Source organism: Aethalodelphis obliquidens, unplaced genomic scaffold, assembly GCF_003676395.1.
Source record: "Aethalodelphis obliquidens isolate GAN/ISIS:26980383/991018 unplaced genomic scaffold, ASM367639v1 scaffold15, whole genome shotgun sequence".
NCBI classification, from domain to species: domain Eukaryota; kingdom Metazoa; phylum Chordata; class Mammalia; order Artiodactyla; family Delphinidae; genus Aethalodelphis; species Aethalodelphis obliquidens.
The window spans coordinates 10,944,726-10,971,572 of NW_020837959.1; the positions used below are offsets into that span (position 1 = coordinate 10,944,726).

The 26,847-nt window shown below is 36.7% G+C and overlaps 1 protein-coding gene across 2 annotated transcripts in view; it reads right to left on the reverse strand.

Moving 5' to 3' along the window:
- The window catches only part of TM9SF2 (transmembrane 9 superfamily member 2), a 57,656-nt gene that overhangs the window by 24,897 nt on the left and 5,912 nt on the right, over window positions 1-26,847 (reverse strand). For both annotated transcript variants that reach the window (XM_027115906.1, XM_027115907.1), the window contains exons 2-8: window positions 18,934-19,001; window positions 16,791-16,884; window positions 11,574-11,701; window positions 5,635-5,764; window positions 2,556-2,680; window positions 1,545-1,656; window positions 403-482 (exon numbers count right to left, since the gene is read on the reverse strand). In XM_027115906.1, the coding sequence (XP_026971707.1) occupies window positions 403-482; window positions 1,545-1,656; window positions 2,556-2,680; window positions 5,635-5,764; window positions 11,574-11,701; window positions 16,791-16,884; window positions 18,934-19,001 (737 nt within the window). The remainder of the gene's footprint in view (window positions 1-402; window positions 483-1,544; window positions 1,657-2,555; window positions 2,681-5,634; window positions 5,765-11,573; window positions 11,702-16,790; window positions 16,885-18,933; window positions 19,002-26,847) is intronic.

The window sequence follows — 26,847 nt, forward strand, 5'->3', positions numbered from 1 at the left end:
AGAGCGACGGCACCATGAACAGCTCTCTAGATAAAAGTTTTGAGTCATGCTTAGAGAATAATAATAATAATAATAAACAGTCGTAACAGCCGCAGTGGCTTGTCTACTGAGCCCTCTTCCGTGCCTGGTAAGGTGCTCAAATGCTCTGTTTCATTACCTCCTTCAATCCTCAGAATAGTCCCATGAGACAGGTTATTTCTAGATAAAGAAATGTACTCTGAGAAACTGGGTGATCTAGCCTGACTCACAACCAGTGACTAAAAGCCAGGACTGAATCCAAGTCTATCTAATTCAAAAGCCCAGCGTTCTGAATAACTGGAGAATCAGAGTGAATGGGATGTTCAAAGGGACAGAGAATAAAATAAGGACAGAGCATAAAGAAGATTAATTCTATACTCTTACCTAAACCACTGAATGTGGGTATGAGGCATAGATTCCAGAATGTAGTCCCATCTAGATGCCCATCTGATATTCTTATCTTCCTAGAGGGATTTAAAAACACACACACTCTTTAAATAAGAATTTGCCAATGAAGCGTATTAGGAATCCAAAAATTTCCATTCACAGCTTAACATTCTAGTCAATAGATACAATTCCTCATTATCATAACTTGGGTTAGTCATGAGACTTATGGACCTAGATTTACTCAAGTCTCAGGAAAATTAGGATAAAATTAAGCAGTAAATAAAATATAAGAGTTCCTAAAAGTATCTACTTACTTGTATTTTTTTTAAAGTCTTACTTTAAATCTTAATTAGCAAAGGCTTATTTTAAATGTCAAGATTTAGAGCTTTAGAGTATTTAATTATTTTCAGAAAATTGAGTGGAATAGCTTATTCTTTATTCTCTTTGATGCTATCTATCTATACCTATGAGACATCTAACCAGACCAGAGTCATAACCTAGGTACCTGAGCATCTGGCAGGTGTCACCCACACTGAGCTCTTAATACCTAGAAAGAAATATGTACAATTTACTGCACCAGGCTTGCAAAATTACACACTATTTAGGTAGGGACAGTAAACGTCACAACTATATTGGATTGCCAAGATAGTTTATTAAAAATAGAGGTGGAATATTGCCCAAGGTTCTCATAAAATGAACTTTTACTTTCCTCCTAAGAAAACACTCCCTTGAATTACCTAAGAACCTATATAGATTATCTACCATCAGGAAACTCTCCATTTAAGCTTACACTCAAATCCTGATTTTAAAAATGGTGTTGTTTGCCCAAATGCTTGTTGCATATCTTTGACACTTTCATACCATCCTTCATGCCTCATTTCTACCTTTTGCCTTGTTTGTATCTCCTATGGCTTAACACTTTTAATCAGGCTCAGTTCTCCAATTCCCCATACTTCTTATTTAAACGAAGACTTAGTTTCGAGGGCAATTATGTTGCCTGGTGCACTGACAAACTATTCCAAAAATTAACTCATTAAAAGCTTATCTATTTGACAAGCTAATCATATTTTTAATTAGTTTAAGTAATATGAATTTAAAATCAATTTCTGAGTTATACTAAAGATAAAAATCACACTCACCTGGAAGCTAACAGAATAAGTATAGGCAATTCTGATCTCCCCAGAAGCCTTGTTACTTATATCCATGGGGGGTCCAGAGCAGTCTGTTTTATCTATATGGGTGTGCTTGAAGCTGTGGGAAGAAACATTTTGGCAAGATGCTGATAAAATAGTTTTTTTAAATGGAGTAAGGTTAGAGATTTTGTACGTATTTCACAATGCTGCTGATAGTCAAAAGTGATTCATATCACACTGAATAGTACAAATATTTACTTCATATAAATAAATGGCTTAGTTATAAGTGTACAAAATTGTTACTCAAAATAAGAACCAAACTTTGGAAAACATTACTTGAAGAGCATTAAATAATCTTTAAAGAAATCAAAACAAACACTGATGGAGTTTAAATTAACTGCCATCCTGTTACGGCATGCATTGCTTTACCACTAGTGGCACAAGAAAATGGCTATATCAGTTGGGTGGGGGAGTGGGGAGTCATGGAAAGAAAAGAATACTCAATCAAAGAAGCATCTCACAAATAACTGAGGAGTACTTTCACACTAAAAAAGCTGACAATTTGAAGAGGTGCCCTTTCAATGACTTATCACATACTGGCATCTAACACTGCATGGAGACTTTCGAAATGACACACTAATCAGCTCATTTGGGCCTCTGAAAGCCGCAAATATCTGAGGTAATGCTTTTCCACTGTAGAAGGGAACATGGTCCTAACCACTTATGTTCTCCATTCCAAGCTGACATAGAAAAGCTGTCAAAAACTGACTGAAAAACAAAACAAAAAGGCACCCTGGCGACTTACCATGACAGGAAAATAAATATTTGTATGGTTTCTCTGGGAAATCCATAACTCAATAACAAACCATGCTAAAGGAAGTTTTAGTAAAATCAATTAAAACACCAAATTATACGCCAGAATACTGATTAAGGAAAAAGTTAATTGGTCCCAAAATATTTATTCTTTGGGTCTAAATTTCACTTACAGTTATTTATTTTTATCTATTGTATAATTACCTTTTTGGTTCAAGTTTAGCAGCCACTAATCTTGCTCCCATGGATCCAGTTTCGACAACATGGTAGTATATTTTGATATCAACATGGTTAAAGATGTAAAATGTATCTCTTTCATGGAATTCTGACTGTGGAGCAGAACTTAAAGTTAGTGGTAGAAAACTGGCTATAAAAGTGTCGAAATATAAAATTTTAAAATAAGCCAAAACAAGTAAGAAAATTTGAACTTGGACAGAATTTTAATCCTTCCCCATAAAAATGTGTAAGTTTTAACTTTTTTTTTTAAATTGTAGTTGTTTTTTTTTTTTTTTTTTTTTGCGGTACGCGGGCCTCTCACTGTTGTGGCCTCTCCCGTTGCGGAGCACAGGCTCCGGATGTGCAGGCTCAGCGGCCATGGCTCACGGGCCTAGCAGCTCCGCGGCATGTGGGATCTTCCCGGACCAGGGCACGAACCCGTGTCCCCTGCATCGGCAGGCGGACTCTCAACCACTGCGCCACCAGGGAAGCCCTGAAGTATAGTTTTTAATAGAAGTACAATGCTGTGCTAGTTCCTGGCGTACAGCAAAGTGATTCAGTTATATATATATATATTCTTTTCCACTGTAGGTTATTACAAGATATTGAATATAGTTCCCTGTGCTATACAGTACAACCTTGTTTATATTTTATTTATAGTAGTTTGTATCAACTAATCCAAAACTCCTAATTTATCCTCCCCCCCTCTTCCCCTTTGGTAACCATAAGTTTGTTTTCTATGTCTGTGAATCTGTTTCTATTTTGTAAATAAGTTCATCTGTATCATTTTTTTAGATCCCACATATAAGTGATATCATATATTTGTCTTTCTCTGTCTGATGCACTTCACTTAGTATGATAATCTCTAGGTCCAACCATGTTGCTGCAAGAGGTATTATCTCATTCCTTTCTATGGCTGAGTAATATTCCATTGTGTGTGTGTATATACCACATCTTCTTTATCCACTCATCTGCTAATGGACATTTAGGTTGCTTCCATGTCTTGGCTATTATAAATAGTGCTGCTATGAATATTGGGGTGCATGGATCTTTTTGAATTAGTGTTTTTATCTTTTCCGGATACACGCCCAGGAGTGGGATTGCTGGATCATATGGTAACTCTATTTTTAGTTTCTTAAGGAACTTCCATACTGTCTTCCATAGTGGCTGCACCAACTTACATTCCCAGCAACAGTGTAGGAGGGTTCTCTTTTCTCCACACCCTGTCCAGCATTTATTATTTGTAGACTTTTTGATGATGGCCATTCTGACCGTTATGAAGTGATACCTCATTGTAGTATTTTGATTCTCATTTCTCTAATAACCAGTGATGTTAAACATCTTTTCACGTGCCTACTAGCCATCTGTATGTCTTCTGTGGAGAAATGTCTATTTACGTCTTCAGGCCATTTTTTTGATTGGTTTGTTTTTTGTTGTTGTTGAGTTGTATGAGCTGTTCGTATATTTTGGAAATTAAGCCCTTGTCAGCTGCATCATTTGCAAATATCTTCTCCCAATCTGTAGACTGTCTTTTCATTTTGCTTATGGTTTCCTTTGCTGTGCAAAAGCTTATAAGTTTGATTAGGTCCCATTTGTTTATTTTTGCTTTTACTTCTATTGCCTTGGAAGACTGACCTAAGAAAACATTACTACATGAGAAAACATGTCAGAAAATGTTTTGCCTATGTTCTCGTCTAGGAGTTTTATGGTGTCATGTCTTATAAAGTCTTTAAGCCACTTTGAGTTTATTTTTGTGTATGGTGTGAGGGAGAGTTCTAAGTTCACTGATTTACATGTGGCTGTCTAGCTTTCCCAGCACCACTTGCTAAAGAGATTGTCTTTTCTCCATTGCATATTCCTGCCTCTTGGTTGAATAGTAATTGACCATAGTTGTGTGTGGGTTTATTTCTAGGCTCTCTATTCTGTTCCACTGATTCATATTTCTGTTTTTCTGCCAATACCATGCTGTTTGGATTTTTGTAGCTTTGTAGTATTGTCTGAAGTCTGGGAGAGTTATGCCTCCATAAGCTTAAACTCTTTATAAGCCAAAACTAACTGGCAGAGGTACAAATTACACTTCTTTAAAGTTTTAATTTTTACATAAAACTTTAAAAGTACCTGACAAGACATCTCTTATTGTCTAGCTTTTCCCTTAGAAAATAAAACAAATAAAATTTTAAATATTATATGTTATGAGCATGCTAAATGTTACACATTTTAACACTTTTCCTCCACAGAAGTTTAAAACTTCAGAATAAACCAATAACCTAAATTATTCAAGAGTCCTTGGTCAACTCTCACAAAAGCATTAACCAAATAACCAGTTTCATGATCAAGCTCATGCTAACTTCTACTACCAGGTCATATTCATTAAGAGATTAAATCAGGTTGACTTCATTATACAAAATTTAATATATATCCCCAATAATTTTGATTACTTTCTAAATTAATGTCTTCACTTTATTATTTTATTTTTTAAATTGTAAAAGAATGGCCTCAAAGATTGATACCTTTTTAAAAAGGTATAATATCAAACTTTTACAATACAATATTCTATGGACTTAAATTTGCAATACAAATTTCATGGACTTATTATGATGTCTTTTTGGCAGTCAACCATGAACCTTTTTTTAATATGTAAGATTTATGAATTTAACTTTTAACAGAGTCAGAACATACAAAGTCCTAGCCCATAGCATAGTGTTTAGCATATAAGAGACACTGCCAGTAAATGTTAAACTGAATCTGAATTATTTTAGTTCTAGAGTTATAAATTGTTAATCTGGCTTAAATTTAAAGACTAGGTATGGGAATTCCCTGGTGGTCCAGTGGTTAGGACTCAGCGCTTTCACTGCAGCAGCCCGGGTTCAATCCCTGGTCGGGGAGCTAAGATTCTGCACGTCACAGTCAAAAAAATAAAAAAAAGGACAGAGTAGTTGTCCTTCAGAACATCTGAACTGCACTCATTCAATGAATATAACAATTTTTGTCCAGATAAAGATTGACTCCTTCTACCAAAAAGCCATATTTTAAAAAATAGCATAGAGTTAGTTTATCACAAACTTACATTAATAACACAGGCATCTTTTGCATGGCCTTTATCTGTAATGTAACAGCCAATAGGAAATCCAGGATTACAGAACCTCTGACCATCTTCAACATCATAACACCATGTTACCGGCATATTATCCACAATCCTATGCACAGAAATAAAAGTCAAGTTAGAAACCACCAAACATGACTAAGAATTACTTCCCAAATCTGTGTCAACACTTTGTAAAATTTAAATGTCTAAAAATGCCTTAAGGTGTCAAAACTACAATCAAAGAATTTTGATAAAATGTGGTACTTCATAAGTAATAGTATTGTGCCAATATCTGACACACTGTAGTGGGAAAAAAAATCTCTACACCTTCTTTGAAAAGGAGTAAATAAATTAATTTACTGCGATCGCTAATATAACAATACCATTATCTAGACACCTAAGGATAATTTACCTTCAGCGAACACTCAACAGCTCTAAATAGGTGCAAAGCAATATATTTAGTTCCTTGGGAACAGTTTATGGAATAGTATAGAAACAAACGTCTTTTATTACTCAGGTAATTCAATAAAAAGGAGAAGAATATAACTGCCAAGATATAGGGAAATATTCAACTGAAGGGCCACGCGAAAAAGTGAAAATAATAGTATCATCTATTAAAACCATCTAAATCCAACTTATGTCTAAAAGAAATGCTGCTATAAAGTTAGAGAAATAAATCTTTCAAGTTCTATAGTGAAAAAACTTTTTTTAAAAAAAGGATAAAAATAAAGAGTAAAATTTTGTAGTCCTGTATAATTACATTAAAGTGCAAGCATAGGGTCTCCTATGCCCAAAACGCATCACAGGATACAAATTTTTAAAATTACTAAAAATATACTAGCTGTATTACAGTCATAAGACAACACTCCAGGGCATGTTTTATTTGTGAATTAATGTATGCCTTAGGAAGTAAAATTATGATTCTATATTCACCCAGGGTGTACGTTAATGACCTAATAAAACATGTCTCGTCACACTTAAATGCTATTTAATAGTACCCAATATACTAAATTTTAGAATCACCTACACTATTAAGTTTATTATTATTATAGCCAGCAGGCTAGTAGTTCCCATGAAAATACCAAAATATCAGAAGCATGAAAACCATGCTATATAATATAAATAATTCAGATTTTTTGGAGGCCTCAAGAATCAGTTAATTGCTTTAATTTTTTAGATAGACAATGAAGTTCAGTCAATGAATATAAAAGAGCAATATATTAATTTTAATATCTTTACACTATCAGAGAGAGTACTACATAAAATTACAGTGCTAGTTACAAAATGAGAATTAAGGGGCAATTTAGGGTTTTTTTTAAAGGTGAACATCCTAAATTTATCGTTTATATAATGCCTTGACATAACCTTTGCCTGGCTGGAAACAAACAAAACCCAACAAACCCTTGGAAATAAATGTAAGAAAACTTAATATAATTTTCAATTACTGCCTTGCTAAGTTGGGAAGTAGTAGCTATTGAAATTCATAACACCAAAAATATTTAAAAATTCTATTTTCAATCTGATATAGTGAAAAAGAGTAAAAGAAGAGGACTCAAAAGGTTAAAGGTCGAATGACTGGCCCCAATTTTTTACCATTAAGGACTGCCTTCCATTATTTCCCTCTACCCTCATGGGCTCCATCTGAAACACTTCTGGCAGTCAAGCTTCATTTATTAATAAATCAATTTTCCCAATAAATTAATTTCTAGAGTTTCTGATGAGAATGGAATAACCCATGTTGCCACAGTACACTCAAAAAAATAAAAAAAGTGCAGCCAAAAGCAAAGAAACTTGGTATTTAGGTTATTCTACATAGTTTTTAAAATTTATTTATTTTTATTTTTTTTCATAGTTTTAATATAAGTTAATTTACACTATCTAACTGGGGTTTTGAATTTTTGAAAATAGCACATCATTCCCCTTTGCCAGCCTACGGGATCCAAGATTGGCACTCACTAGACTAAAATATCTTCAAAGACCCCTCTCTGTCCAATAAGCCAGAGTCTGGTGGTTTTATGGTACTAAAAAAATTTAAGTACTTTGATAACTAGCTAAATAAATTACACTTTTATAAATAAAATGTCACAAAGATGTGGAAACTTAGGCAAAAAGTATAATCACAAAACTTGTAGAGTAGAGGGAATTCAAGTGTCTGCTGCTGGTATGAAAACATTAGTCAGGGGACTTCCCTGGTGGTGCAATGGTTAAGAATCTGCCTGTCAATGCAGGGGACACAGGTTCGAGCCCTGGTCCGGGAAGATCCCACACGCCGCGGAGCAACTAAGCCCGTGAGCCACAACTACTGAAGCCCATGTACCTAGAATCCATGCTCAGCAACAAGAAAGAAGCCACTGCAATGGGAAGCCTGCGCACTGCAGCGAAGGGTAGCTCCTGCTTGCCGCAACTAGAGAAAGCCTGTGTGCAGCAATGAAGACCCAAAGCAGCCAAAAATCAATAAGTAAATAAATTTATATAAAAAAAAAATCAGTCAGTCTCAAGAATCAAGAAGTAGCTTAACGTTATTCACAGAGTAAGCCAAGAAGATCCTCAAATTACATTCTAAAGTCCCAAATAAGAATTGAAAGTATTCATCAATTTAGATATAAAAATTAACTACTGTTAATTAACTGACTGTTCTCTATAATGAGAACAATGAGTTGGTGCACTAACTAATAATCAGTCATTTTATTCGTTCAGAAGGTAGTGTGGTTAAAGTGCTATGGGGGAAGAACTACAGTTCATTCATGTGATGGAATGGTATACAATTACAAAAAGAATGAAGTAGATATAGATCTATAGATGTGCTTTACATGGAAAAATGCCCATATTTTCTTAAACAAAGTGATCAATTTCAGAACAATGTGTACAATAATTCCATTGTTATTTTAAAAGGTACATACTCTTTTTTTTTTTTCGTACATGGGCCTCTCACTGTTGTGGCCTCTCTCGTTGCGGAGCACAGGCTCCAGACGCACAGGCTTAGCAGCCATGGCCCACGGGCCCAGCCGCTCGGCGGCATGTGGGATCTTCCTGGACCGGGGCACGAACCCATGTCCCCTGCATTGGCAGGCGGACTCTCAACCACTGCGCCACCAGGGAAGCCTGGTACATACTCTTTTATATACCTACATGTGCATAGAAATCTGGAAACAGGGCTTTCCCTGGTGGCGCAGTGGTTAAGAATCTGCCTGCCAATGCAAGGGACATGGGTTCGAGCCCTGGCCTGGGAAGATCCCACATGCCACGGAGCAACGAAGCCCGTGTGCTACAACTACTGAGCCTGAGCTCTAGAGCCCGCAAGCCACAACTACTGAGCCCACGTGCCACAACTACTGAAGCCTGCGCGCCTAGAGCCCGTGCCTCACAACAAGAAGCCACGACAATGAGAAGCCCGCACACCGCAACAAAGAGTAGCCCCCACTCACCACAACTAAAGAAAGCTTGTGCACAGCAACAAAGACCCAACACAGCCAAAAATAAATAAATAAATTTATATTAAAAAAATCTGGAAACATACAGCAGAAATAATAGTGCTACCTCTGGGGAGCAGGATTAAAGAAGTTGAGGGTAGTAGAAAACACTTTGTATAATCTTTCATATTTCTAAGGGTTCCTGCTATTTCATCTCTGTCAACTCTGCTATCTATGCTTAAAATCAAATTACATAGTAAAAATGTCTGAAGTCAGCCAAGGACAGAAATATACTCAACTAATGGTTCACGTAAATGCATCAATATGAATCAAATATTTTCTAAATGTGTAATGAACTGATTTAAGGACTAAAGCCCATTGCCTAGAATTACCAGACTGTATATCTGTGATATGGCTTAGAGTTTTTGTTAATGGATTCAGACCTGAAATAATAAACTTTTCTGATTCAACTACAAAAATCACTATCCACCAGCATTGTTCCAGTTTATTTTTTTAGGCAGAATTGTTTAAGTTTGCAACTATTTTAAATTATTCTTCTTGTTATTAAGCATCTTGGGATCAAAACAGTACCTATGTTAATTGCATCATAAATAAGTTAAAAATATTTCTAAGTACTTTATTGTCAGGAATCTACTGAAGAAGAGGTGCTTCTGTTATCTTTAAGAGGAAGACTCTAAACAGGATTCTAAGAACAGAGGGTAGAAGAGAAAGCTAAAAATCACCCATAGTGGGCTTCCCTGGTGGCTCAGTGGTTGAGAATCTGCCTGCTAATGCAGGGGACACGGGTTCGAGCCCTGGTCTGGGAGGATCCCACATGCCGTGGAGCAACTAGGCCCGTGAGCCACAACTACTGAGCCTGCACGTCTGGAGCCTGTGCTCCGCAACAAAAGAGGCCGCGATAGTGAGAGGCCCGTGCACCGCAATGAAGAGTGGCCCCCGCTTGCCACAACTAGAGAAAGCCCTCGCACAGAAACGAAGACGCAACACAGCAAAAATAAATAAGTTAAAAAAAAAAAATCACCCACAGTGACCTAAAGAGTCATTCTTTCATTCAGTCAACAAATGGACAGCTGCCAGAGTAAATGGAGGTAGAAGGGGTGAAAATGAGCCTTAAGGCTCATAAGGACTGAGCCTTAAATATGATTTTGAAGGCTGGAAAGAACAATTTTAAGCAAAGAGAAAACACCAAGGGAAACTTTTCAATTACTGATGAATGAGAAATGTATCCTGAGTTACATTAACTCAGCAATTAAGTAGTATTCTCATAGTAGCTTACAGGAAAAAAGCTCTTGGCTTACCAGAAACCAAAGAAATGAAGACATGGAGGAGACTTTCAAGTTCCTGTTAGCACTGAGGGTCAGATGAGAAAGAAGCTGACGCAAGTGTAACAGGTACGTTTCCTTCCTTCTAACAGAGCCCTGCTATGGGAGACTCATTTCTATGTGGTTCAGTTGTATTTTACCCAGGTCTAGCCAATCAGAGTGAATCACCCTAATCACAGACTCGTTCATGAATGGGCATGTGACCCAGGGTTGCCCCTCTCTAGGACTTTTTTGTTCTACGAGGATGGGGAGAAACCAAGGAGGCAAGAGGGAATGAGAGGTTCCAACAATCCTACTGAGCCACAGGATCTGGTCATGTCCAAACTGAAATCAATGGTTCTCACCTCCCTGAGTGAGGGCAAACGGGTCTGAGATAGTGACAGGACAAACATTCAAGAGGAAGTCTACAAAAATAGTCTTCCTGTTCACCACCTCCAGCACCTTACACTTTTTGGAAGAGGCAAAACATATGTAAACCATGACCACCAGAGAATACAGGCATTTGTTGGCAAAATTATCTGGAAGAATAACAATTGGTTATATTTAAAAAGTTGGGTTTTTGAGACCCTTTTTTAATACTGTTTGAATATTGTATAGTAAGTAAATACTCCTGGGGAAGCAAAAAAAAATTTTTTTAATGCTTTTTGATTATAATGCAAACTGGTAAAAACATTGTTAATGTTACGTCATGTTTATAAAATAAAAAACAGATTACACAAATTATAAGTATTTTTATTGGAAGTAGATGCTATTTCTCAAATATCAAATGAAAGTTAAATTTTGTTTTCCTATGATCTTTTTCACGGCCTGCAAGTACAAAATAACAGTATTTTTCCAGAAGACTGATCCAGGTCCTTTCCCAAAGCACAAATATGCTCCTTTTAACTATGTATGAATAAAAGAAGTGCTCTAGGAAACAGGTCTGTGTACCTAAACAAGTACCAGATATTACAATAATCTAAGTGCAGAAAATGATGATACTTTAAGCTGTCAACCTTAGTAATCCTCTGGCAAATAAAAGTCACTACTTCATATTACTAATAACAAAAAAAGGAAATAAATTTATTTGCTATTTTTATAGAATCAATGAAGTATTTACACATTCAATGAAACAGAGGTTTCTTCTTGAAAAGGAAAAAGCCCAAAATCCCAAATCTCCACGTCTTACCAGTGATGTTGATAATTCAGTAACATGCTTTTTTTCAAGAATTCTAACTTTTGTTTGTCTTCAGCTTTCTCTGTATGGTATGTTTTTGTACAAACAAGCTTACAGGTCTCCTCCTTATTAAATGTAAACTGTATTAAAATAAAGTGGAAAGCAAATTAAGAAAAAATATCCAGGTCCTTCATGCCTGTAACATAAATAGAGTAAAAGCACTGGTCTCCTTAAATTACTTAAGTGCATTAATATTGATAATAAACATATAGAAATTCCCCACAGATCAAGCAGATTTAAATTTCAATCTTATTCTGTTTCTCTAAAACACTAAGTCATCAATTTTTCTAAGTAACAGTTTTTATTTTTATTTTTGATAATTTCAACCAACCCATCTCTTAAATGTAAGTGAGTCCTAGGAGGGGAAAATACCCACACATAGAACAAAACAACATCAGTATCTCCATAATAATGTCCCCTGATAATGTTTTGGAAATTATGGATTTGAAGGCTTCCTATTAATAAACAGGTAAGGTTTTATGTCTATGTATTATTCATTCAGTGGATATTTGTTAAGTGTCTCCTATGCACCAGGTGATGGAGGTTCAGCAGTGAACAACACAGACTGTGATGACACAAGAAAAAGTTAAATCTGGATGTCTAGAATCAGAATAAATGTGATTCTTTTTACTCACATTTGAAAAGATTGTCAATTTTTAGGATGCTATGTAATAACAAAGTTGAAACAAAAATTGATAATTTTTTAAACCAAAGTTTAAAAACTAAGGAGTCCTCCAATTCTGGAGTCTAGGACTTATTTCATGAGCATGAAAACACACACATTATATTATTCACAACATATTATATAACGTAGGTTTACTTTACCAGGGCCTATTTATGTCTTAATTTAAAAAATCCATTTCCTCGTTTTCTTAAGGCTATAATTTATTAAACTAATTATATATACTCCATAATGTAACTATATATAGTCCAATACACCTTTTAATAAATTCAAACTTTATTACAGGGAGTAAAAAAAAAACCCAACTTGCATATGTTTCACTTCAGAGTAGTCCATTCTTTTATACATTATTTATTAAAATCCCTAAACCAGTTATTGTACATCATCTGACAAACCAATGTTTCAAGTGTAGTTCACTGCTGCCACCTGTCAGCCAATAGTTTCGTTCTCAAGGCGTTGCTATTTCTGTGAATACCGCAATATTTATGTAAATATTTAATAGTTTAAATTTTATATGAACCTTATAGGTTCCATCTAAAAGACCGGGAAATGAAAAAAACAAACGTATACATACTAAGGAATCAGAGGGATGTGTCAAACTTAAAGCAGAGAAGAGACATTATTAGTTACCACAAAAGTAGCAAATCTTACACCGCAGTCCGACGCTCACTGGGCTCAGGAAGTCAACGGTGTGTTCAATTGTGAAGGAAAATAGCAACCCTAAAGACGACACTTATCCATCATAATAAACGCTTATTACCTCATGTAACCCTCCTAACAGCCCTATGACGAAGTCTTCTTTGCTGACTCCTCCTCCGTCTTCCTGACCCATTAATACCAACTGCCCCAAGGCCCGGTCCTTGGAATTCTTCTCTTCACTATTTTTACCCACTCCCTTGGGGAGTTGATCAATTCCTGGCTTCAAATACCAACTATACACTAATGGTTCTCAAATACACGTATCTAGGCTGAATCCCTCCTCCAAACTGCAGACACATATTTTCAACTGTTAACTCAACATCCCTACTTGTATGCCTACCAAACATCTCATGTCATGTCAAAACAAACTCTTCCCCATTCCCTCCAAACCTGCTCTTCCCCCAGACTTTCCTATCTTAGAAAACAGAAACTCCACACCCCACATCCCACCTCTCGGCAAACTGTTGGTCCCAATGTCAAAACACAGCCAGTTTCTGAGATGCTGACCGCTTCACAACTCCCACCCTTACCCCAATGATCTGAGTCACCATTAAGTCATGCATATTTTCAGGACTGATAGTGAGAGACTCCTAACTTGCCTCCTGGCTTCTCACTCTCCCACGGTCCGTTCTCTCTACAACAGTCCTGGTGATCCTGTTAAAATCTAACCCTACCCAAAACACTTCAATGCTAACCATCTTGCCCAGATGTACAGGTCAAAGTCTTTACAATGGCCTATGATGAGTGGGCTACATGATGTGGTCCTATTACTCCTTTGCCCTCATTTCCCACTATTCTCTGTCTTGCTCACCTGCTTGAGTCGCACCAATTTTTCTCTGTACCTTGAATACACTGGGCGAGCGACATCTCAGAACCTTTGCTTTTGCTGCATCCTTCACCACATCCTCCCCTCTCCCCACAAATTCACATGGCTCACTCCCTTACTTGCTTCAAGTCTTTTGCTCACCTCTCAGGTAAGCCTTTCTCTGGCCTATTTAAAATTGAAAATTCTCCATCCACCATCCCTGATTTATCTTCAATAGTTCTTTCATCAGCAACTGACACACATGTGTTTCAGTAATTCGTTTTGTTTCCTTCTCCCCATCAGAATAGAAGTCCATGAGGACAGAGACTTTTTTGGTTCACTGCTGTACCCCACAACTACCACAGTGCCAGGCACGTGAAAGACATTCAGCAGTTATGTTAACTGACTGAATGAGTGAATATGAGTGGTTAGACTTGAGATTTTATGATCCTATGATAGGTGGCTCCAGCTTCACATAATGCACACGATATCTTGCAGTTTTTTTCCTGACCTCAACAAAAGTCATCGATAAAATGGCAAAGCAGATTTGGGGTTTTGTTTTGTTGCTACTATTATTTTTACTGCAGATCTAAAAGAAGGCAAAATTCTTTGAAAAGAAAGGATAAAGAATCAATACTGAAATCAATGCTGAAAAATACATCAATACATTTATGGTTGCCTTGGGGAAAAAAATCTGGTATCTTGGTCCCATGTTTCTGTTAACCTATGCCTTGATCTTAAGAAATGCTTGCTCTGTCTCTTTAAGCTTGGGGCTTAAAGAACTTGTTTTAGCACAAATCTTGATCCTAAAAAATTCTAGAAAACTCCGGGAAAATGTTAGGTGCACATTCTCTCTCCATTTTAAAACACTCCTTCCGTTCTTCTATTTTACCTCAACTCCTAGGACAAAATTAAATCTGAAAAGCACTAGGCCTGGGCTTCCCTGGTGGCGCAGTGGTTAAGAATCCGCCTGCCAATGCAGGGGACACGGGTTCGAGCCCCGGTCCGGGAAGATCCCACATGCCGCAGAACAACTAAGCCCGTGAGCCACAACTACTGAAGCCTGCATGCCTAGAGCCTATGCTCCACAACAAGAGAAGCCTGCGCACCGCAAGGAAGAGCAGTCCCTGCTCACCTCAACTAGAGAAGGCCTGCGCACAGCAACAAAGATCCAACGCAGTCAAAAAAAAAAAAAAAAAAAAGCACTAGGACTAAAAGAAGGGTCTTTTGCATAAGCAAGGCATAATCTTTACATAAAAATAAACGAACCCTGAGTAGAATCCTACTAAAGTAATTTGCCTTTAAAGTCTACACCAAAGGGACAAAACTTCTCTGTGGATTTGCATATTTTGCTGTTTACTGTTGGAGGCTCCTGTTGTCCCTCAAGTTCACTGAAGGTGTTACTGATGCTCTTCCCGCCTTCCATCATTTCTTAAGATCAAGGCATAAATAAACAGAAAGATGGGACTGAGAGACCAAAGGAGTATTTTAAGGTAGTTATACAATTTAATAAATATGCTGAAAATCACCCTCTGCTATAAAAAGAATGCAACAATTTCCAAAGTAATCTTTTAAAATATCACATCAGGGAAATATTATACAATTAATATGCTTGCCCTACTCAATACCACCCATGTCCATATATTTTGAGTTCCTTCTTTCCCAGTGACTTCATCTCATTAGGTCTTCAAATCTACTGTCTTTGGAAAAAAAAACAAACTCTGGCATCTTTACAGTAGAAAATCTCAAATTAAAACATTTTAAGAGGACATACTTACGGTTGAAAACTATGAACCTGTAGTGAATTAAAGGTGTACAATTATGTCTTCCCCCAGTGCTTCACGGTGTAGATACGGTGCTGGAGTAAGAGGTTAATGGGACTAACCGAGGCTTTTTGGGGATTTGCTGGACAGATGCTCAACGTAGTAAGGGCCAAGGGAGACAGAAGGTGGTGCTTAGTGAGAAAGCAGGCAAGGCAGCTAATCATGGGGTCACAGAAGAGACGGGTGTGACACCAAGAGAGGGAGCTGTTAGGCTGGGGTCAGGTTACAGTCACTGAAATGAGTATGCCCACATGGACAGATGCCCACAGAGAGTTAAAGAAAAATGCACAGTGCAGAATAATATTTTAAAACATAAACACACACATTTAATTCTATTTATATATGCTTGTAAGTACATGGAAAATTTCAGGAAAGATTAACAAGAAACTGTGATGTGGAACAGGGCGGCGGGGGGAGAGAAACTTCCTTTTCTTTTTATAGTCTGTATCATTTAGTTTTGTATACGGTGATACATTATTATTACAAACTAGTTTAATTTTTCTAAAAGAGAGAGATACATTATTCTTTGTGCAGCAGGAGAGCAGATATAAAATGAATAGGGGACTGTGAAATTCAGAAGGATAACAGGCTTAAAAGATAACAGATTTAAAAGGCAGAATAATTTTGGATGATGAAGTACATATACTGAAGAGAATATCTTATATTGTGCTTAGCTTGGTTCAACTGATGTCCTAAAAATGTATCAAAGATGTACCAAATATACTTCCACTGATCAAAACAGAAAGGTTAGCTTCCCCAAAACCCAATGGGAAAGCTGAAGTAGTGCTTTATCTGCTAATAGGGAAATTCTAGGGATTCTGTTCCCAAATGAAGTTACTGGAACAACTCTTCATAACTGAAAGCTAGGTTCCAGGTCCCTCTGTAAGGTGAGGCAGGGAGTCTGAGCACTTTTAGGCCACCACCTTATCATTTATTGATATAATACTGACTGTAGGAAATGTTCCTTTGAACAAACTTATTTATGACATATCGTGAGAAGGGGAGGGATACTTCTAAACTGTGACTTTAAGAAATTTTTCTGGATGCAAAAGAGAAATGAATTCCTTCTTAGCTAAGTTATCACAGGCTTTTCTACAAGGTGGGGAGAAAAAAGAAAAAAGATGCAACTAAATAACTTTTATATAACACAGAATACAAACCTTATATGGTGACGGTTCAATTCTTTCTCCAAATAATACCTGACCTAGATTTTCAGATGGGCGTTTTCCTTCTGATGCTTGGCAAAAATCAAACCTGCGGGCAAGAATATTTAAGTTTTTAAGCATAAAAGGAAGCAATGAGATATCAAACCCCTAGCCAACCTAGAGGACAGATTAGGTACTGATCACTCTAAGTAGATGAATAAGAAATATATTCCTACTCCAAGTTCCATGTACCACATCTCCCCAAAACAAACAAAAAAAACACCTGAAAATTATGCCTTAGAATGCTTTGATTTTTAAATAATACTTTTATTAAGATGTAAATTATAGAATTAAAAAAATTGACACATTATAATTTATTGTTGTTCATTTCAATGATAAAATTATTTACACCCTAGTCTTCAAGGGAATTTTGCGTAACTCACCTCCTTTTGTTATCTTTCTAATTCAAATATTTACTTAATGCCATTTCAAGAAGATGTGTCAACTACATGGGTTTCTGTCTCATCCCAATATACTGGCCAACATGAAAAGCAGGCTAGACAGACCCTCCGAGAACATGGAGCTGTGGAGAAGCCATAACCAGGCAGCTGTAAGCTTCTCTCTGTGCTATAATTTCCTTGTATTACTAACCAAGTTTTCATAAAGTTTTGTTTGAACGTTACAGCCTAATTTCAGCCTTGCTATAGAATATTAAAGGGCAGTTCTGTGCTCACCATGGTCACTATGGTTGAAACCGGCACAGTGATGGCTACAGACCAGTTAGATCCCTAAGAGGAAGATGAATCTTGGGTGATAAAAAACTGGGGCTGGGAAGTCCCCAAATGAAGATTCTCCATCTACTGGATATAAGAGATTCACTGAGTTTTCCCAAGAATAGCCACAAAGATTTAAGGAGAGAGATTTGTTTATTTAACAAAACAAAAACTAGAAAAAGTCTCCAAAGTTACATAAATTATGGTCCATTCATTCATGAAATTTGTATTCTCTTCTTACACGTTTAGGCACATGGATTCTTGTAGGATAGTCAAACTTTTTGTGTGTGTTTTCTACAGTAAACATATTTTCTTTCAAAACTCTTAGATACCAGAGAAATTTAGAAGCCAACTAAAATTTAGGAACATATTTTATACCCAATATGGAATATAGTGCTCAAATGAACAAAGGATATTTATGCAGCATTTTTATAATATCAAAAAATGGAAATAATGAAATGCTCATAAATAGAGAATTAGTGAAACAAATCATACACAGACTCTATATGATCTCTACAAAGGGATAATAAACAGCTACTAAAAAGACCGAGGTATCTGTGTATTAATATAGAAAAGATGTCCAAATAGATTCAGTGAGAAAAACAAGGTGCAAATAAAATATATAAACCTGCTTTCATTTAAAACAAAAATGGGGCTTCCCCGGTGGCACAGTGGTTGAGAATCTGCCTGCCAACGCAGGGGACACGGGTTTGATCCCTGGTCCGGGAAGATCCCACATGTCGCGGAGCAACTAAGCTCATGAGCCACAACTACTGAGCCCGTGTGCTGCAACTACTGAAGCCCGTGCGCCTAGAGCCCATGCTCCACAATGAGAGAAGCCACTGAAATGAGAAGCCCGCGCACTGCAACGAAGAGTAGCCCCCGCTTGCTACAACTAGAGAAAGCCCACACACAGCAACGAAGACCCAATACAGCCAAAAATAAATAAATTTTTAAAAAAATGTATAAATGTGGTTGTGTATGTTAGAATAAGCAGAGAAAAAATGCAGGCGGCAGACAACAAAGCAGTTATTTCTGGGGATTGATTATGTGGGACATATGGATTTTGTTGAAAACTATGTGGGTTTTTTAATAATCAAAAAAATTAAAACAAAATGGCTATTTGTCCAGTCAGGTAAAAAAAGGAATTCATTGTTTTCGTTGGTGCTTCTGTTGCATTGCAAAGTGACATCAACAGATCACATTTCACATTTTAACCCTACCTTAGAAATAAACAATATCCCTTTTAAAAATGTTTTCAGGCCCTGTACATTTTTTAAATGCGTACGAATTTATCCATAACTGTGGAGAAAGTAAAAGTTCTAAATGTACAAAATTCTGATGAGTCATAAAATTTCATATAAAAACCAAGCTGAAAAACTTACGCTGTATATTCATAAGGAAGAACAGATTCCACTGAGTCAAGCCTGTTCACAAATAGTTCTATTTCAGCCTGAAAATGAAGAAACACAGAATTAGAATATAAACAACTAGAGACCAAAACTTAGGTCATGCCTAGCATTAAAAAGGAATTTGACTTTTGAAATGAGAAATTTTGATATCCAACTCACTTTAAAGAATTACTTATAAATCCATTCACTGAGTAGATTTATATGCATCTAAATTACAATAAAATAATATTCAGTTGCAAATGTCTCCAATAGTTTCTAAATGCTTTAAGTTCTAAAAATTTCTAAAAAATTAAATAAGTATTTAAATTAAATAAGGTATCACTCACTACATCAATATAGATTGCTTTTAAAAATCTGGTTTTCAAATTCAGTATTTCATTCTGCAGCACAAAGATAATTTTTATTTTTAAACAGTTTTAAAAAAACATTCTCGGGGCTTCCCTGGTGGCGCAGTGGTTAAGAATCCGCCTGCCAATGCAGGGGACACGGGTTCGAGCCCTGGTCCAAGAAGATCCCACACGCCGTGGAGCAACTAAGACTGTGCGCCACAACTACTGAGCCTGCGCTCTAGAGCCCACAAGCCACAACTACTGAAGCGCGAGTGCCTAGAGCCCGTGCTCCGCAGCAAGAGAAGTCACCACAATGAGAAGCCTGCACACGGCAACAAAGAGTAGCCCCTGCTCGCCACAAGTAGAGAAAGCCCGTGCGCAGCAACGAAGACCCAATGCAGCCAAAAATAAATAAATAAATTTAAAAAAAAACACAAAACATTCTCACAGCATTCAAGGAATGCTGTCAAGAAGAAGAAAAAGAGAAATGGATGCATCCAAGAAATATTCTGAAAATAAATTTGATAGGACTGATTGGTTTTATGTGAGAGTAAAGATAACACACGCCCTAAGTTTAAAGACGAGAGATGCTTTAATTTTCTGATTTTGACAAGTAACAAAAGGGACATTGGAAGAGGATTAGGTTTGAGGGGAGAGATCGTGAGTTTGTCTTTAGACATGTTTTGTTTAAAGTGCCTTTGAGATACCTAAGTGTAGAAGGATAAACAGTCATGGCATTCAGAAAAAAAATCTGGAGATATGAATTTGAGACACATCTGCGATTAAATTCAATATGAGACCACTAAACTCTGGCTAAAAGTTTTCAAAAGCTATATCACCTGTGGCTCTTTGAAATGTGAAGTGGTTACAGCCTTTCGGAAAGCAAAATACATGCATTCTTCCACCCAGCAATCCTACTTATGAGAACTTAACTCCTAGTGAATAAAATCATGTGTGCACAAGAGATCATGTATAAGAATGTATACTGCAGACTTGTTCATTAAAAGACTAGAAACATATTGTAGTATGCCTGTTGATAGTAAATTAGCTATTAAACACCCTGGGACCATTAAAAAAAAAAAGAAATGTTGCCAGGTAGGTAAGAAATTTCTAGATCAATTGTACTAGAAACACAATCTCATGCTCTTAAGCAGACAGGAGACAGACAATGACAACACGGTTTAATTCTGGAGGACTGCTTTGATCAATTTGAGAATGCTTAACTACAAAGGTAGTAACAGAGAAGAAATTCATAAAGACCAAATCAAATTCAACAACAGAGGAGAGGGAGAAAAGCTGTATCAACTTCCTAGGAAACATGGGTTAACTCAAAGCCACACCTTCCTACTGAAGCTCCCAGGATTTCTTCAACGTATATTTGAAGTTCCAAAGGAAGTTGTACCCAGGTACCCACTCTCCCAATAGGGGCTCATTGCTACTCAATACAGAATTCTTCAGATGAAAATGTCAGTAAGTAATCTGTGCCCTGAAGTACTTTTGGTACTAACCAAAAACAATTAAATAGGAGCTGTTTACCTGTATTTTACAGGGTTAGATCACTATGGCTGCCTCTGGACTCTGATCTGAGGCTACCTGGAAGAGCATAAAGCCACATTTGCCATTTTGATCTCATTTACTAGTGCTGTCAGCAGTCCTCTATACCTGTTAATACTCCAAAAGTGAGACAAAATGTTCAATGTACAAAAACTAATAATACACTGTCATTTGAAAAACAGCAAAACACAGTGGGCAAAAGAAGACCTCTGGGGCCAGTTTGCCTGGGTTCAAATCCCAGCTCTACCACTTATACTTGGTCAAATTATTTAGCATCTCAGTTTCCTCATGGGTGCTTCAGTTTCTTTATCTGCAAAATGGGGATAACAGTAACTACCTCACAGAGGTATGAGGATTAAATGAGTTAACATTTATAAAGTATGTCAAACAATGCCGAATACATGAAGTGCTATGTATTTGTTAAATAAAGGAAACCAAATAAATTTAATGATATTCAGAATAGTGAATGCCTAGACTACACTGCTCATCCACTAAAATGCCCATCCAATATTCATGATATACAATGGAAGGCATTAGCCTTTGTACACGGTACTGAAAACACACATAAAACCCCTAAAACCGTACTGAAATAAAATGACAACTCAACTCAATGGTAACACTGTCTCAAACACAAAAAAAAGTTTAACTGTGTCTCCTTGTACAAAATATTGAAGACTATATCACTGGTCTTTCTGACTAAGAAGATAATGGGACATGGTATTTAAGCTTACAGAATGCTTGAGTAATTATCACAAACTTATATAACTGTTGTGAAGGCAAAATTCCCCGTTGATAGCTTACTCTGCCAAAATAATTTTCACTAATTATAAGGGGTCAACACTGCTATGAAGATATACCAGAATCCAAGCGCTCTATTTAATGTATCTTTTTTTTTTTTTTTTTTTTTGCGGTACGCGGGCCTCTCACCATTGTGGCCTCTCCTGTTGCGGAGCACAGGGTCCGGATGCGCAGGCTCAGCGGCCATGGCTCACAGGCCCAGCCGCTCCGCGGCATGTGGGATCCTCCTGGACCAGGGCACGAACCCGTGTCCCCTGCATCGGCAGGCAGACTCTCAACCACTGCGCCACCATGGAAGCCCTATTTAATGTATCTTAATGAAGACTGAAAGTTCCTAAAAAGCTAATCCAGTTCACATCTTTAGATTTCTTTCTAGGGAGGAATGCACCTATTATACTCTACACAACTTTCTATGTTTTGAGTGTCAAAATCCACAGATCCACATTTTCATCACATAAGCCAACTCCCTTGTGCCACAATTAAGCATATTCCTTACTCTCAGTACAAAGAGATTAAGAACACAGACTCTGAAGCTAGGCTGCCTGGGTTTAAATCCTGGCTCTGACATTTACTAGTTGTGTGATCTTGGGGAAGTTTCTTCACTTCCCTGTGCCTTGGTTTTCTCATTTGTAGAATGGAGGTAATAATAATTCCTGTTGCAACTGGTTTTTGAGAAGAGTCGAGAACAATGCCTGTCACAAAGTACTATGTAAGTATTTACTATTATGCAGCAATGTCCAGTAGAACTTCAAACAATGAAAATACTCTATCTGCTCTGTCAAATACAGTAGCCACTAGCCACACGGGGCCATTAGTCACTAGAAACGTGGTCAGTGTGGCTGAAGATCTGAATTTAAATTTTTATTTAATTTTACATTTAAAAAGTCACAGGAGGACTTCCCTGGTAGCGCAGTGGTTAAGAATCCGCCTGCCAATGCAGGGGACATGGGTTCGAGCCCTGCTCCGGGAAGATCCCACTTGCCATGGAGCAACTAAGCCCGTGTGCCAAAACTACTGAGCAGCCCACGAACCACAACTACTGAAGCCTGCAAGCCTAGAGCCTGTGGTCCGCAACAAGGGAAGCCACCGCAGTGAGAAGCCCACACACCACAAGGAAGAGTAGTCCCTGCTCACCACAACCAGAGAAAGCCCACACGCAGCAACGAAGACCCAATGCAGCCAAAAATAAATAAATAAAATAAATAAATTTATTTTAAAAAAATAGTCACAGGCGTCTAATGGCTTCTATATGGGACAGCACAGTAATGGAAAAGAATAAAATGCTGCTTAGTACCCTTTATAAACCCTCTTCATATACTTAATATTTTACTCTAGTCATTGCAATCTTCCCTTTACTTGGAAAAATAACTCGAATGTTAGTCTATCCCAGAGGTTGGCAAATTTTTTTCTTAAAGGGCCAGAGAGTAAATATTTTAGGCTTTGCTGGACAAGCAGTCTCTGCCGTTGTAGAACAAAAGCAGCCACAAACATTACATAAGTGAATGAGCCCAGCTGTAGTCCAATAAAACTATTTATGGGGATTGAAATTTGATTTTCATGTAATTTTCACTCATCCCTAAATATTCTTCTTCTTCTAATTTTTTTCTAATCACTTAAAAATGTAAACACAGTTCTTAGATTGAGGACCCTACAAAACAGACAGCAAGCTTGACTGGACTCCTAGTTCATCCTTGAGCTCTGTTTACTAGGTATTTTTCAATGTTCTTTAAATTCATATCTTTGGAAACCCAAAACAGGGCAAAAGGTTCAGAGACTTGATGCCATTTAAAAAAAATTTTTAGGACACTGTTGAGGAGCATATAAATTTAGGGTAAAAGTTTCTTCCATTTCTACCCAATGGATGAGGCAAGAATTTTTGCTTAGCCTATGATGTTCTCTCTGAAGTTTCATGGTACATCTCTTAGCTATAGGATTGTAAGATTGAAGGAAAACCGTATTCTCATTTTCTGACTTCTCTCATCTCTCCTTTGAGTCTTAATCTTTCAAAACGGAAAGGTCTTAATCTTTTGAATCATCTATCTCCTTGATCATGCCAGCTGCTTTTCTCGGGACCTTGCCCTACTCTCACATCTTTCTTAAAAGGTATAGCACTGAGAATTACAGGCAGAATTCAAGGTATAGACATCAAAGCTTCATATATGTATAGAATGACATTGTTACTTTTCATTAGCCTTTTTGGCCAAAAGCATAAATTCTTCAATGACACTCTTCATCTCTTTCCAATGTTCTGTAACTGATAGTTTAAAGTTCATCACCTCAAATATATAATTGTTAACTTTTTCTTCAAATATACTTTAACTTGTCCATGACCAAATTAATTTACTACCTTTTGTTCTCTCATATAACTTTAAGAGAGCTTCTGGAAGTATATTCCCAGTGGCTTTATATTATGTTGATACAAGAGTTTAATACTACTAGCTAATTAAAACATTTCACATTCATTCTTTTTGCTAAATTTAAGATCCAAATTAGCCTCAGGGACTTCTGGAAGTCTGTCTCCATTTTTACTATTTCCCATGGTTTATTCCCTACCTCCGCTCGCCCTTAAGCTAACCCACACCACTTGAAATTCCAATTTAACCTTTTTAAAAAACAATCTTGTCAAAACTTTAGACATCAAATTCACTGGCTCCCTCTAAGTCTACTTTAAGTCTCTGAAGCAAACTCTAGAAGCCAGGAAAATTTCTCTTTTAGACACCATGCTAGTCTTCTGATTATATAATTTAGTATCATTTAAACTGATTATTACCACACTTATTCCATTTCAGTCTATAGCCCAAAGACCCACACACCCTCCCTCCCTATTTTCTTATTTGTACATTATTAGTTTTTATCCTTCTCACACTTGGCATTTTGTCTACTATCAACTCCCCATTAAATTTACCGTATCTATCAACTTTTCCTGATCTGGTGAAGTAGCTTCAAATTCTACTCCTAGTAACAAAAATGTTAACGTCACTGAAGAAGCATGTTTCAGCCTTCCTGTGTGATTTATAAGGATGTCTACAATTATCAAGGTCTGTCCACAAAATTTTCCAAAATATTGACAGCAAAATTCAAAAACAATTCTTCTCACATTATCTTTGACCTAAAAACAAAACTAATTTTAACACACACAGCATATAAACAGAGAACACAACTTCAGTTTGGAGGGAGAACAGAGTCAGACTGCTGGGTTCATTTCAAATCCTAGGTCTATTGCTAATAAATATGTGCTTATGGGCAAGTAATTTTGAATGTGAGGAATAAATGACGTAATAATAAAACAGAAACGATATAGAAGCTGGTTTATAGTTGGCACACAATAACTATAAGTTAAATGTTTAACTATAAGCTAGATAAAGATAGCTATTATTACCTATTATTTTAGAGAAGCTGGACCTTCCTCAATCCAAATATGTATTAGTATAAGGATAACCTTGAGGGTTTCTGTGAGAGGCCCTCCTTCCTCCCTCCCATTAAAGGACACTAAGGACAGTGGCTTCTGATCTACTGTTTATGCCTCTTCATTACTCCCTTCTTGGCTATCAGTCTAGGGAAAGGGAAGATAATAATTATCAAGCACAATTCTCATAGTAACCTTATGAGCTAGGGATTACTTGCTCTACTTTAAGACAAATAAGTTCAAAAACTGGACTGCTGGCTCAAAAAAGTGAGTAAACTCAACTGCTGCTACCACTTTTAATTTTTGCTGCTCTCAGTCCTCCACTTTTCTTCCTTCCAGTCTCTTCTGACACTTTTCCACACTTACTTTTACAGGAAAGTTGGTCCATCATAGATATCACCACTAAATTGTGGACCTTTTTCCGTCGCTTGGTGAACTAATCAAAACACACCTTGGATATTCAGTTCATTTTGGCTATTTCTGTAGCACTTTCATTCATTCTTCCTTTTTTAAACTGTGCGAATTTGAAAATTTAATATTTATCTCATTTAAAACATGCTAAGAATTGTAAATTTAAACTGATAAATTTAACACAGAATAGAACAATTTACAATGTATTTGTAAATATGCTACATTTACAACACTCTTTTAAATATTGACCCTTATAGTGAAAGAGGAAAATTTCAAAAATATTATAAGTATTATAAAAATAATATTACGAGAGCCTCGTAATATGACAGTAGGACAAATGTTAAAAACAAGAAAGAAGAAAGGAAATGAGACTGCTAGTGAGTTTATGTGGTTTCATGAAGGGCAAAAGTATGTTACAAACATGACATTCGTCCCTAAAAAATATAAATATACACACAGATAAAACAAATAGAAGAAAACATAAACAACTGTTGGCTCTAAGGGTCTAGGTGGATATACAGTGATCATTATACTATTCTTTCAACTTTTTTGAATTTTGAAAATTGTCACAATTAAAAGTTGGAAAAAGAAAAGGCTTTAAAGATGAGAGTAGACTTTAGTCATATTATGAAGTGACAGAAGCCAAATCAAAGCAATAAGAAATAAAGACTAAAGAGTAAAGTTTAGTGTGGGAGATGTTAGAAGCAGGAAAGATGACTTCAAAAGAAGTAATAAATAGGGGGAAATAGAATTTGCAATATATGTGAAAACCCAGGAAGATTCACAACAAAAAACCCTGAAAAACCATGGGAAATTCATTCAATCAACACATTTATTCAAAGCCCATAATGTCCTGTACTAGAAACCGTGAATGCCATAATAATATAAAACCCATGAATGGCTGCCTTTCAAAGAATTTATAATCCAGATGCGGAGATAGGGCACACATTCAAGGAAGTAAAAGGGAAAAGTGGCAAAGCTATTTATGTGTTCCTAGGGTAGCTAGTGGGATTTAGTTTTCTTATTAAAATAGCAATCGCTGTAAGAGAGCAATATTTGATTAACTTTAAGGTCATTTTCCATTCTAAACATCTTCTTTATTCCCCATCCAAGAGTTAATTACGTGCATCTCCTTCTGGAGATAGCCAACTCCAAGATACCACTTACATGACTCAAAAGAGCCTTAAAGGTTACTTTCTTCACATTCCCACTTTCAACTGTCCCAAAATGAGTTATTACAAGCATGAAAAGTTGTGACATTAACCATTGTAAGAAAGGTACAGATTAATCCTAAAGCAAGACTGTAAATTCTAAAGCAAGACACAGACGGAACAAGAATGGTTACAACACCACCCTAAGAAACCTTTTACGGAAATGCTTTTGATTAAT